Genomic DNA, 14,356 nt, shown 5'->3' on the forward strand with positions numbered 1-14,356 from the left:
AAAAGAAAAGAAATAGGGTGGGTTTTGTAGAGGTCAATATTGTGGATGTTTTTTCCCTCTTCATCGGAAGTCGACGACGACCCGTTCACGATGAATTTAAGGTTGAAAGTTGAGAAAAAAAATCAAATTAAAAAAAAACTCTCGTGTAATTTTCATGTATTGAAAGAGAAGATGAATAGTGATTTTTATTTTAAAATTTATTTATATAAGTTGCGGGACGAAATCGATATTTTTAATATTATTTCATTTGACGATAACTTGACCTTTCAGACTCCAAAAGTGACGAGTGAATACTCTATTTTAAATAATTTTTTTATTCCAGATTTAATGGTATGATCAAATTTTATAAATTCTATCTCTAACAAAAATTTAATTTTTCGGCTCGATGGGATCTTAAAATTGACATCATTTCCATTTTTGATAATAATTTGATTTTTTGGACTCCAAAAATGATAAACAAATAATCCATTTTCTATAATTTTTCATTACGAATCTACTAGTATGATTAAAGTTTAAAAATTCTCATTCTAATAAAAAGTCATTATTTTAACTTTATCAAATTCAAAAATCGAGGATTTTATAACTTTTTTATTTGAACTCACATTTGAACGTGCTTAGAAGCTAAAGTATGTTTTTCAGTCATTTCGAATCCAATGGTGAGGTTAGATTTTATTTGGACCTTCTTAATAATTATAGTTTTTATTTACATCATAGATTTAGTTTTAAAAACCTAATGTTATTTTCATTAAAGTTAGGATAAAATATGTTTTTAAAATATCATATTTTTAGATTTATTATTTGATGCTCCACAATGAATCTTTATCACTTTTTCATGTTCTTGTTGAGTTTTTTATTATAGGAAACTTTTAGACCTTCTTAATAGTTATAGTTTTCAATGCATCGTAGCTTTTGATTTAAAATCTTATATATTTTATTTTAAATGACGAAAATATTGATCTCTTACAAAATCATGTTTAGAATTATTTGTTTAATGTATTTTTTTGTTAAAAAATTATTTTTGAAGACTTTTGATAGATTTGGAGAGCAATCGTCAAAGGAATGAGTAATCCCTTCTGCACGATTGACCCACCTTCTAGTACGGTTGACCGACCTTTCATCCTACGAAGAACTTGAGAATGAGCAACTCTCGAGTTCGGTCCTGTCGTCCTAATAATCCTTGGGTTCTGTCAACCGAACTACCTCGGTCGCTTGACCATATGTAAAGTGCTTCAATTCAGTTTATTTTCAGCACTATTTTTTCCCACTAACTTGTATAATTTCCTTTTAATTTAAGTTATTTAATGAAAATAAGGGATTATCCCTCATTTGGAAATAATGATAATGGCTTAAAAATACAAATCTCAATAAATACAAATCTAATTTTTGGATTCAAAAATAAAATGCGATTTTTGACATTTTTCTTAGATCTTTGACTCCTCGTTCAAACTACTTTTTAAAAATTACATGATGTGGAATCTCCTATTTAAGTCTATCATCTCTAAAAATTCATTTTCAATTTGAAAAATTTTGAAAAATTACTTTTTCAATACTTAACCAAATTTTCACAACTTTAATCAACCTTCGATGATTTTAGTTCTGAATTACCTACATAAACTATCTTTGACTATTTTTTGTTAGTATCTTCAAATTATTTTCTAAAATGAGTGTTGATATTTGAATTTATTGAAAAATTTACTTTTATTTCTTTAAAGAATTTAAAATTTTTGGTTGAGTTGAGAAAAAAATCATTTAAATGTTGAAATTCGAAAAGATAAAATTGTAGATGCGATGTCCTTGGTCTTATTTAAAGGAGAGTAGGTAGTTTCATTGTTTGCATGTGGCAGTGAGTGAATAATTATATATCCATTTCTTATAGACAAAATATATAGAAATTGAACAATCAAATAGTGAGAAAACTATTAAAGTAAAAAAAGTGAAGTAAAAGTCAAAACACTATCCAAGAGATATAATGCACATGATTAGCGTGGTCCCTATCACAAGCCTCTCAAGGCCTGAATTTTAGAGTTAGATATGCAAAGAAGACTTCACTGACTTTTGAAGATTCCTAATGCCTTAACTATGATATTGGATCAACAATGAAATTCTGTCAAATTTGAAACTCAAGTTCAAGATTATTGGAATTTCTCTTCTTTGCCTTTTAATTCTTTTACTTTTGGTAAGTTTTTATTTATTTTTTATTTTTTTATTTCATTTTTAGCAAGTTAATGAAGTTAAATCCATTGGAATTAGATTAGAGTTATTACTTGATATTTTGCAAGGAAAACTCAAGAACTAATTCATCACTTGTGAGATTGAATATTGTATATATTATTGTTGTGATAGGAACAATGGGTAAAAGAACTCATATAGTATCTTCCTCTAAATGTCCCTTGATTAGTTGCCTAGATGGTCCCGAAGAGAAATGATGCAATATCTCACACCTCCAATGGACTCTACCATGGATCCAATTGAGGGAGAACACTTATTGACAAGAAATGTTCTTCTAAGCTCGAAAAATAATATTATAACTACATCAAAACAACAAGTTAATTCAACTCAATAGAGATAATTATAATCAGCTGAATAACTTGATTAAGTTAATAAAACAAGATTTTGACACCACCTTATGCTTTGACACATTGAATAAATATTAAATCACGTCTCAATTAATGTTAGACTGATATTTTACAAAGTTCGTTCAAGAAGTTAAATTTGATTTTATCTAAAAAGAGTTGTTTCATCTACTTGATTATGATTTGTCATGCTTAACACGAGTTATTTTATTAAATCTTGACAGTTATTAGTACATTCAAGACTATAAGTACAAGAATGAAAGAGAGAAGAAGAAAGATGGACTGACTAATAAAAAATTAAGTACCCTATTTACTCTTCTCTAACCAATATTTAAAAAGACATTCATTATCACTTGGATTTTTATTTCACTTTGAAGCTTATCTTAAAACTTATAGCTAATTTAACCATTAAAATCACTTTGGCAAGTATAACATCGATGACAATCTCATACGAGAAACAACTATAATAAAACAAGGCAGATCAGACAAGAAACTTAGAGAAACTAAATTTGATTTGCTTAGTTCTTGAGGGATATGTAGAATTTAATTTCCACAGATATCTATCTTTATTACCCAAAAGATGAAAATTCTCTTCATATACCAAACTCGAGGAAGAGTTTTCTCAAAGAAAAATGGGGCATAATGTAGAACACATTGCTCTTGAGAAAATAATTTTCATGACTAAACCAACCCACCCAAATTTGACCAAGTTGACTTAACTTGACCAAGTCAACTTAGTTTGACCAACTTGGTTTGGGATGACCAAGTTGAGTCCTTACTCAACCCAATTTCTATTTCAGTCTCATGTATTTTATTTTTTTATTTTTACTTATTTCAATTTTAGTTACAAAGTATTAACTAGTTTCCGAATTTTAGTAGGATTTATTTTTATTTTCTAATTTTAGTAGGATTTCTATTTCATAATTCTAGTAGGATCTCTATTCTATTATTACTTTAAGATTGCTATTCATTATTAGTTTTTGATTTGCATTGTAATTGAGTCTAAAAGAGGACAACCTATGTACACAAATTTTTTTATGAATATAATAAAATCACCCTCCCCCCCAAAAAAAATAAATAATCTAATATTATCTTCTAAGTTCTTTTTAAATTTTCTTTTTTATTGAATCTTTTAATTCATATATGCTTTTGCTACGTCATGAAATTTTTTTCTATCTAGGTTCAACTATGACATATTTTGTATTTGCATTCAAAAGTCTTTTAAATTCATTTCACTTGCATTTTATGGAAAAATAGACTTGTTCAAAGGTTCCCCACACTAATGGGATCAACCTAAGACTTATTTTGAAAATCGATGTGGCACCTCGCCAAACACTAACACAAAATCCCATGTCAAAACTCAAGGTACTAGGTGGCACATCGAAATTTTGGCATGGTCTCCTCTGTTTATGTTAACATTCTAAAGCGTTCAACCTGCACCTGATAAACGACATACATTCCTGCATATATACATTCAAAATATAATACTAGCGAAATCCTATATACATCTAATAACGTACAAAAATCAGAGTGCGGAAGAAGAAGTTTATATACACGATTATACAGGAATTCCTCACTCTAACAAAATTCTTAACGCTCAAAACTAAAATCTATATTACTCTTAGATAAATCGACACCACTAGGGGTAATAACCGTAGTACTCACTAGGTAATGGACTCTGGTCATCTATCTGACCCACCAGATGGTCCCCACTCGCTGGTTCTACGCCCGTCTCGCCAATTGTAGGCTCTGAAGCTAAAAAAAATAGGAAGGAACGGGTGAGTAACAATGGTTACCAAGTAAGGAAATAAATAATTTATGCCAATAACCTCTTTTAACATGAACAAATAAACATACTAAATCATTTTAACATATGCAAAGTTTTACAGAATAAACTATGATTAACTGGTACATATAGCCAGGGATGAGCAACTAAAACATTTTTAAACTGACATTACATCAATCAACAGTACTCACTATAGCATTTTCTTTATATACAAATCTAATTGATCAAATAGAAACATTGAACATGCATTTCATTTTATATATCAAAGTAAAGTAACAGATACATAATATATTATGGTGGAGTATTGGAATTAGAGAGTTGGGATCCACGACTGGATTGCTCTTAGTCGGGACATGATGTTACAATTCTTTTTTGATTTTTAATTCCTGATTTTGTAGTCGATCGTTGCACTTACCACACTTGGTTGACAATTTATCCAGCTCAGGTTGGCCGTTTGACGTGACCGTAAGCAATGAGTCTCTTTTCGATGTGTTAGAACGTTCGATTACTATAGATTGTTAGTGATCACTGACTAATCATTTTCATCTATGCCTATTAGGCATACATGTGATTCCCAAATATATAAATCATTCGTATACGACCACCTTTACATTACAAGTTCACTGGTAAAGATAGAGAGGAATAAACCCGGATTCCAGTTGTGACTTCACTATCATACGCGTCCCATACCACGTATGAACTTAGTGGTTCCTACCGTACATCCCATGATAGTACACCACTCCGAATGATATAATGCACTATCCCTTCAGGCATTCACAGACTCTTTAACAACTCACAAAATAACTACATATATATTATTTTTATTTGAAAATAAAAGAGAAATTAACAATATAAGATTGAGAATGAATATCCAGTTTCCTACCATGTAAGTGTGGCCAATCAGCTTAAACTAAATAACAGAACGGAAAAGTAAACAACGCCTCACGCTAACATAAATTTAAATAAACATGCAACTAGTAATGTTATCCCTGGATATTTGTTCACCAACCAACACACCATACAACAATGTAAAATGCAGACATCACCCCTCGGGTGTGATTCTGACATTTTACTATTTCATACCTTTTTTTTCTTTTTCCGATTTTTACAGTTTTCAATCTCTTTAAAAAAATATCAATTTTCTGATATTCATCAACTCAATATGAGTTCATTGAATATTAAATCATATTTTCCAACTATAGAATTTATTTTTATCAATAATATTGAAAAAATATAAATTTTATATCAAAACGAGATCCGAGCAGTGCACAAGACCCAATTGATGGAAATAACCCGTTAAAATACTCTACCTACGTATAATTTGTTAAAAATACAATTAAACATATCAAACATACAATTTCTGGCGTGAATTTTTAAATAACAAAAGAATTCTATATTTTTGAAAACTCACCACAAAATTTTAATAAAATCATAAATGTAATTTTCACAATCTACGATTACTAATAGAAATTGAGAGTTCATTATAATCTTTATACAAGATGATTGAAGCACGTGCGGAAAAATCGAGGTGAATGGCACGAAAATCGAGATGGATTGAATTTCAAGATGACTGATTTTTGAATCTGGCTCGATGGTTTTGAAGATCTCGATGCCGTCGTCCTTTCTTCCTTCTGTGATGGAAGACGGTTTGACCCCGAAACCGATGAAATTTGAGGTCGAAGTTTCGAAATCTCCATATATAAATATGACTGATTTTTGATGATACCTGGTAAAAAAAAAAGTAAAACGAAAAAAGGTTGGATGGGTTTTGTAGAGAATGAGACTGCGGACGTTTCTTCCTTCTGCGTCCGTCGATGATGGTGAGCCATTTGTCGTAGATCTGGGGTTGAAGTTAAAAAATATATATATATATATATATATATATATATATATATATATATATATTTTAAAAATGGCATTGGCTGTTGGACGGGTTGGAGAAGACGAAATATATAAAAAAAATTAAAATTTTATTTATATGAAATTTGGGACAAAATCGATATTTTACCTATTGTTTCGATCGACGATGACTTGACCGTCCGGACTCCAAAAATGACGAATGAATACTCTATTTCGCCTAATTTTTCATTCCGGATCTAATGGTGTGGTCAATTTCTATAAATTCTATTTCTAACAAAAAATTACATTTTTGGCTTGAGGGACCGCTAAAATTGACGTCATTTTCATTTTTGACGATAATTCGACTTTCTGTGCTCCAAAAATGACAAATAAATATTCCATGTTCAATAATTTTTTGTTACGAACCCAATGGTATAATCAAATCTTAATAATTCTTGCTATAGTAAAAAAGTCACTATTTTAACTTGATCCGACTCGGTAATCGAGGATTTTGCAACTTTTATATTCGGACTCGCATTTGAGCATGCTTATAGGTTAAAGTATGTTTTTTGATCATTTTGAATCCAATAGTGAGGTTAGATTCCATAAAAAATGATCAGAAATATTCTAAAATTTTACCCCTAAGTCCCACTTTCAAGATTTTCTCAAAATTCTATTATTTATTTTTTCTCGAGATACGAATCAAAAATTCAGGATTTTGCAATCGACATGGTTACCACATGGAACTCACATTTTGTCTCTTATTACACTTCCACACACCGTCTTAAGTTTTCAAAGAAAATGACAAAGTTCGCATGGTAACCATCCAAGTGAGGGGGGAGGGTGGGTGCTTAACACCTTTCCCAATTTTCAATACCTTAAAAATCTATGATTTGATTATAAAAGTCAAAATATCTTCAAAAGAAAATCTAGTTTGAGCAACCATTCACACCTTAAAACTAATGAATAGTGGCGACTCCAAATCTAAAATTAGCCTAGAATTTACCTCGTAAAAAATCACATCGCTATTATTCATTTGTGGGTCGGGACCCGAGGGCCTTTTTTTTCTCCAGAGGTGATTTCGAGAATCAACCAACCGACAAAGCAAGATACGGCCATAACAATAACAACCTGACGCGCGTAGGAGGGGCCTTGCTACTGGCGCGCTACTTTCAGCCTCCGCTTGCTGGGCCGAAGCGCTAAGGTTGTTGTGCGTAGGGGGGCCGGAGTTTGCTACTAGCGCACTACGGCTTTCTAGTTTGATCAGTTACATTGGTCAGGTCATCCGATTTTTATGAAATGACCTTTTAATATTCACTGGCCTCTGAAGGATTGCAAGTCTGATCCAACCTGGTTCAATTTGAATTTTAAAACACTCCCAACTCGCTAGGTCATGAAATGGGTCAGACGTGACCCAAAATCCAAGTAGTCCAAAATTTGAATTTAATGTGTTTAGATCTTTGGACAATATCCAAATAAAAAAAGGGTTGAATATGGTTAATGTCCATTGACCCGACCCAACCTGACGGACTGGAATCTAGGGATGATTTCTCCTAGTCTAGGATGTTTCTAATGTCAAATGCAAGTCAACTCAATGGATTCGAATATGATCTCAGTTCGACTGATCCAAGTTGGATCCGGATCCAATTTTTATTTTTATTTTTTATCTAGATTTAATTTAAATATTGATATACTTAGATCCGACCCATTTAATTCTTCCAACACGAAGAAACTACCCTCATTCAAATTACTTCTACATAAAAGCTGGGACAGACTCACAACTGACACATTTTTGAATGACGGTTGATGTTCAGCCTCTACTAACTTTCAAATTCGAGCCCTCTTTCCCGCGCTGAAAATGGAAAACAAGGTTACCCATCTCGCCAATCTCTTGCAGATTTGTATAGACAAGAAAGCCCATTTAGCAGGAAAACTCCTTCACGCCCAAATCCTCCGCAATGGGTTCTTCTCAGACATCTTTTTATCTAATAGACTCATCGAATTCTACTCAAATTGTAGTAATCTTAAGTCGTCTCGCAAAGTGTTCGATAAAATGCCTGGAAAGAATGTTTATTCTTGGAATGCCATCCTTAGTGCGTGTTGTAAATCTGGAAACTTAGAAGATGCACACCATTTGTTTGTGAAAATGCCTGATAAAAATACCGTCTCGTGGAACACGGTAATTAGTGCGTTAGTACGAAGCGGGTCTGAACGAGAAGCCTTGAAATTATATTATATGATGAATAGTGAAGGTTTCAAGCCTACCCATTTCACTTTTGCAAGTATTCTTAGTGCTTTTGGTAGTTTATTAGATGTACAACAAGGTAGTAGATGTCATGGTCTTGTTATTAAAGTCGGTCTTGATGGTAACACGTATGTGGAAAATGGTTTGGTGGGTATGTATGCAAAGTGTGGGGCTGTTGAGGATGCAATTCGATCTTTTGAAGAGATGTCTATGCAGAACGAGGTTTCTTTCACAGCAATGATTGGTGGGTTAGCACAGACTGATCGGATAGTAGAGGCATTGAAAATGTTTTCAAAGATGCATCGGAAAGGAATTCAGATCGATTCTGTTGCCTTTTCAAGCATTCTTGGTGTTTGTGCCAGAGGAGGAGGAGCTGGAGAATTGGTTGTTTCTGATCAAAATAACTGTTTTTTATCTAATGTATATGGAAAAGCAGTACATGGTCTCGCAATTAAACTTCGGTTTGAATTAAATCTTCACGTAGGCAATTCGTTGCTTGATATGTATGCTAAACATGGAAATATGGACAGTGCTGTGATGGTTTTTGCAAATTTGCCCGAACTTAATGTTGTTTCTTGGAATGTTATGATAGCAGGGTATGGACAAGACGGACGGAGTGAGAAGGCCTTAGAGTTGATGCAAAGTATGCACTTGTATGGCTTTGAACCAGATGAGGTGACATATATCAGTATGCTCGGGGCATGTGTCAAGTCTGGGGACATAGAAACGGGCCGTCAAATGTTTGATAGGATATCATGCCCAAACGTTAGTGCGTGGAACGCTATACTTTCGGGTTATTCTCAGAAAGGAAACCATGAGGAAGCTTTGGAATTCTTTAGGAAAATGCAATTTCTAAGTGTCCGACCTGATCGAACTACTGTAGCCATTATTCTCAGCTCGTGTGCAGGAATGGGGCTCCTTAGGTGTGGAAAACAAGTCCATGCTGCTTCAACCAAGGAAGCTCTTCATGTTGACATGTTTGTCGCTAGTGGACTTGTTGATATGTATTCAAAATGTGGAAACCTTGACACGGCGCGGTGTATTTTTGATAGAATGTTTGAAAGGGATATTGTCTGTTGGAATTCAATGATTGCCGGTTTTGCTTTCAATTCTTTGAATAGGGAAGCCCTTACTCTCTTTAAACAAATGCGAGAGAAGGGTATGGGTCCCACTCAGTTCTCTTATGCTAGTGTACTCGCCTCTTGTGCTACACTGACTTCTTTGTCACATGGGAGACAAATTCATGCCCAGATAGTAAAAGATGGATACACACATGATGTTTTTGTGGGGAGCGCTCTTATCGATATGTACTCAAAATGTGGCAATGTAGATGGGGCCCGCCAGTTTTTCGACAACATGGGTGATAAAAATATTGTTTCTTGGAATGAGATGATACATGGGTATGCTCAAAACGGCCGTGGGGATGAGGCTGTTGAACTCTTTGAAGACCTGGTTCGATTGGGAGAGAGACCCGATAGCATAACCTTCATTGCGGTTCTAACCGCTTGTAGCCATTCTGGGTTGGTAGATGCTGGGATAAGAATCTTCGATTCCATGGAGCGAGACCATAAGGTGGACCCATTGGCAGACCATTACACGTGCATCATCGATTCTCTGGGCCGAGCTGGTCGCTTTAGTGAAGCTGAAGTGGTTATAGATAGGATGCCGTGTAAAGATGACCCCATAATTTGGGAAGTTTTGCTCAGTTCTTGTAGAGTTCATGCTAATGTCACCTTAGGAAGACGAGCCGCGGAGCAACTTTTCCGCCTAGACCCGCATAACCCAGCCCCGTATGTGCTTCTGTCTAATATATATGCTGCTTTAGGAAGATGGGATGAAGCATCAGCTGTTAGGGCAATGATGTGTGAGAGGGGAGTTGTAAAGGATCCAGGTTATAGCTGGGTTGAATTTAAGGATGAGGTCCAAGCTTTTATGGTCGATGAGGATCTTAGAATGGTTGACAATGCTAGATGATTAGATTTGTAAATGGTAGGATGCTGCCTTTCTCTTTGTTTGGTGCGAAATGTCTTGAGAGTTGAAAATTTGACTGCTTGATAAAGAACTATCACTATTGAGAATGAAAGAAGTTGCTGAACCTGATCTGAGAAGGACCAACAAAATTAATGAGACTGAATGTTTTGTGAAAATAAATAAAATTGGGCACTACTAACAAGTTTGATGTATAAATGCCTAGCCTTTGATGGTTCAGTCCAAGGTGAGCAATTTTGTTCTGTTGGGTAGAGTTGATGTGGGAGACCGACAGCTATGACATTAGGGTTGAAAAGGCTTTTGAACCCTGGAGATTTTTATCATGCTGAAGAGTGGCTTGGCAAATGATATGGGTGGAGCAACTGAGGAGACTCCAAAGTTTACTTTTGGTAGTTTAGTATAAATTTACTAGTTTTGAAGTTGGTGTTTTGGGGTCAATTGGGTTTATCGATCCAAGTGAAGCAGAAATTAAAGCTCTAGTAGGAGTTGAAATCTTTGTAGTCAGAAAATCACTTGTCGGGATGATCGAGAATTGAAGCGAATGCTTTACACCTATTCCAATAAGGGTAAATGCTTGAGCCATTGGAAGGATTTCCATATTTTTTCTTTCCTTCCCTTTCTCTTGCAAGTGTTTCTTTGTTCTTGTCTTATTTTTTGAACTTATTATTTTTATTTCAATTTAATCATGGTTATCATCATAGCCTCGTTCAATTCAAAGTAAAACATGTTTCTGTTTACACCATCTATTGTCAATAAATCTGAGAGCTCATATTCCATATGTAAATGTAACAATGAATGCCTCTGCTACCATATGATTTTCAATAGTCAATTGTTCGAGATCTGATAAGGTAATTTAGGGTCTGGATTGAAGTTTTAATATATATGATAGTCAAATATTGAATCAATATGAAACTCACATGTCTCACCTTGATATTGGAGTAGTCAACTTCTAGATGGTCCGAGATGCAAATTGGCAACCGACGAAACTTTAACAGGCGTCATTTGTTTAGGCTACATCAATCCAATAAACGAAACTGCCTATCTCAAGGATTTGGTCATGACTCAAATATAATCTAGAATGTGCAAGAAAAAGAGGATATAGAAGAATCTCTTTAAGGGATCCAGATCAGAGTGATTTCTAATGTTAGATGGAATCTAGATGCAAAAAGTGATAATCATCGATGGTCCTAGGTAATGTTGAAGAATTAAACTGATGAAAACAAACTGAAAACTTGTCAAATTGGTTCTATCATGGTTTGACCGGTTTAATTTGGTTGGATTGATTTGCATCTATTAAATAATTTTAGAAATATTTGTGGTTAGTTTACTTGTGAAACAATCAAACCTTAGACTAGATAAATTTTTTGTTTGTTTTCTTCCACCTCTAGAATGTAAAGAGAATTTTCATAATTTTTCCAATAGGATTCTGTTCATGGGGTGGGCAATAAAAATCAATAAAGTTTGTGAAACTAGTGTTTTGAAGTTCCCAAGGCACACTTGAGGTGTTTTGGGTTCTTGAGGCAAGGCATAAGCCTCAACAATTTTATAAAAACAAAATCCCTAAAAATATATATAAAATTATAATAATTTCTCTTAGAAAAGTGCAAATCCATTTTATATAAATTTAACTTTACCAACAGTTTATTTGGAAACAATCAAACAACACTATTTCCTTGTGCAGGAAGAGGAGGAATACTCTGTTCATTCCTAAAGAAGTTATCAGGATCAACCTTACTCTTCAGCAAACCCTCTTGAAATACTTGTCACCCCAAACCTTAGCTTTTAAATAGCTTATACTACCATCAAACCCATTTCTTCTCAAATCAAGATCCCTATAATTGAGATAAGCAGTTCTTGGAGAGTTAGAAACATATGGGGTCATGTAACTGTAAAGGCTTCTGATCCAATCCATATGTTTCTTTGCTTCACCAATTCCTTCTTCTTCCCACTTTACCAAGTATTGTATGTTATACAAATTACCTTCTCTATGTGGAAGAGGAAGCTCAGACTCTGATATCTTGCTCATCTTTCCACCTAATGGATCCATAATCATGAAAGCTATTTTTTCTTTCATAAATCTTTCCCAAATCCCTTGTAATCCAATTTCAGATATTGGGTTCTTAACAAAATCTGATTTACCCTTAAAGAAGCTTGTATCTTGGTGAGTTCTGTTCAGCAAAACTTCTAAAGATTTTTAATTTTGGTAATTTGCAAAATATAGTACAGATTCAATCCAAGTCATTTCGGTACAATCTTTGGCCATCAAACCCAATTCAGGGAAGCTCTTTTCCATAAGTGGGAGTAGTTCTTGAACAGTCCCAAGAAACAAAGAGTTGAATGAGGCTTGAATTATTTTGTTTCCCACTATTTGGATAATAATTCTGATGAAGAGATCTTCATGAAGCTTATATGCAATGTGTTGCCATTGTTGAACAAGTTTAGTTGCACCTTGTTTTGAGGTTGGATTGTGAAAACAGTCACTTTTGTTGGAATAGAAACTAATTTGATTTTCCATGAAATAATAATTACAAAGCTTGCACCTCCCCATCCTCTAATAGCCAAAAACAGATCTTCACCCATTGATTCTCTATTGAGTATTCTTCCATTTACATTGATAATCGAAGCATCGATGATGTTATCGGCTGCGAGGCCATATTTCCTCATAAGGGTACCTAAACCACCTCTACTGATTTGTTCACCAACACCAACAGTAGGACAAACTCCAGAAGGGAATCCATAAGTCTTACTTTTCTTTGCAATTTTATAATAAACTTCACCAAGTGTTGCACCTGCTTGAGCCCATACTGTTTCATCTTCGATATCAACATTGATGGATCGGAGATTGATGAGATCGAGGATAATGAAAGGTGTATCCGATGTTGAAGAAAGTCCTTCATAATCATGCCCACCACTTCTTACTCTGATTTGAAAGCTATATTTCTTGGTGCAAATGAGTGCTGCTTGGATTCCAGATTCATTAAATGGTGTAATTACGATGAGAGGCTTTAAGGTTTTGTAGGAAAAGAACTTGAAATCTTCAACATAAGAGTGTAAGAGAGATGAGTATGAAGATGTGTTTGGAGAGTGGATTTGTTGGGTGTAATGGGATGGAGAATGCATGAACATACATTGAAGAAAGTTTTCTTGGGTTGAAGTTGAAGTTGAAGTTGAAGTAGAGGTAATATATGAAACTGAAAGCAAGAAAAGAAGAGAAAGTAGTGCAAGGCTTTGTGACGTTGTAGACTTGAATCCATTTTTGATTTCTTGTTTGTGGGGATGAGCTTGCTTATTTGTAATCTCACCACTTAAAACGTTTTTTACAAGCTATTTTAGCTAGCCCCTCCGGGATTAGCTAAATATTTGAGATACCCATTGTGTTTTCCATGACACACCCCCTTGACCGCAGTCTTTCTGTAAGAGACTAATGGAAAAGAACTGACTTCCATTTTCTTTATCTTCTTGTCAAAATTTTTTCCCAAAAACCTTTCGTCTTGAACCTTTGCTTATGGTTACAAGATCACTACTTATTCTCAGCATGATTTGATTAGTTATTTTTATGTTATTTATTATTTCCTCTTTAAAATCTATGATTAAGAAAATAAATGAAATTTTTTACTCTATATAACGAACAAACAACTAAGCCTTTTTCCGAAAGATTTAGGGTTAGTTAAACAAATTGTTTTCCTTTATTTAAATTTATTTAGATCCAAGTTTTCTGTTATTGAAAATAAGTTCATATCTATTTATAATATTTCTGTCAAAATTTTTGAGTCTTCATCTTTTTTTTTTTTCACGACTTTCAATTTGAATATTATAAAAAAAAAAGAAAAAAAGAAATTGTAATGAGCATTACTTAAACTTGTCAAAATCATTTCAATTGACTTTCTCTCACTACGTTGTCTATTGGAGCTACTCATCAAAACC

At 33.8% G+C, this 14,356-nt stretch overlaps 1 protein-coding gene and 1 pseudogene across 1 annotated transcript; one reads left to right on the plus strand and one right to left on the minus strand.

The window, feature by feature from the left end:
• Nucleotides 1-7,832: 7,832 nt before the first annotated feature.
• On the plus strand, nt 7,833-11,130 carry LOC147388141 (Pentatricopeptide repeat (PPR) superfamily protein). The gene has a single exon (XM_086421716.1). It carries the CDS (start codon nt 8,057-8,059, stop codon nt 10,415-10,417), a length of 2,361 nt encoding a protein of 786 aa, XP_086277842.1. The 5' UTR covers nt 7,833-8,056; the 3' UTR covers nt 10,418-11,130.
• A 957-nt stretch (nt 11,131-12,087) lies between these two features.
• LOC147388142 (berberine bridge enzyme-like 23) lies at nt 12,088-13,552 on the minus strand (annotated as a pseudogene).
• Between the last annotated feature and the right edge of the window lie 804 nt (nt 13,553-14,356).

The sequence above is a fragment of the Akebia trifoliata genome, chromosome 13 (genome assembly GCF_017979445.1).
Source record: "Akebia trifoliata isolate Shusen 1 chromosome 13, ASM1797944v1, whole genome shotgun sequence".
Taxonomy (NCBI): Eukaryota; Viridiplantae; Streptophyta; class Magnoliopsida; order Ranunculales; family Lardizabalaceae; genus Akebia; species Akebia trifoliata.

Excerpts from the sequence above, each read along its gene's own strand:
- LOC147388141 (XM_086421716.1), top strand. The coding sequence starts at position 8,057 with ATGGAAAACAAGGTTACCCATCTCGCCAATCTCTTGCAGATTTGTATA.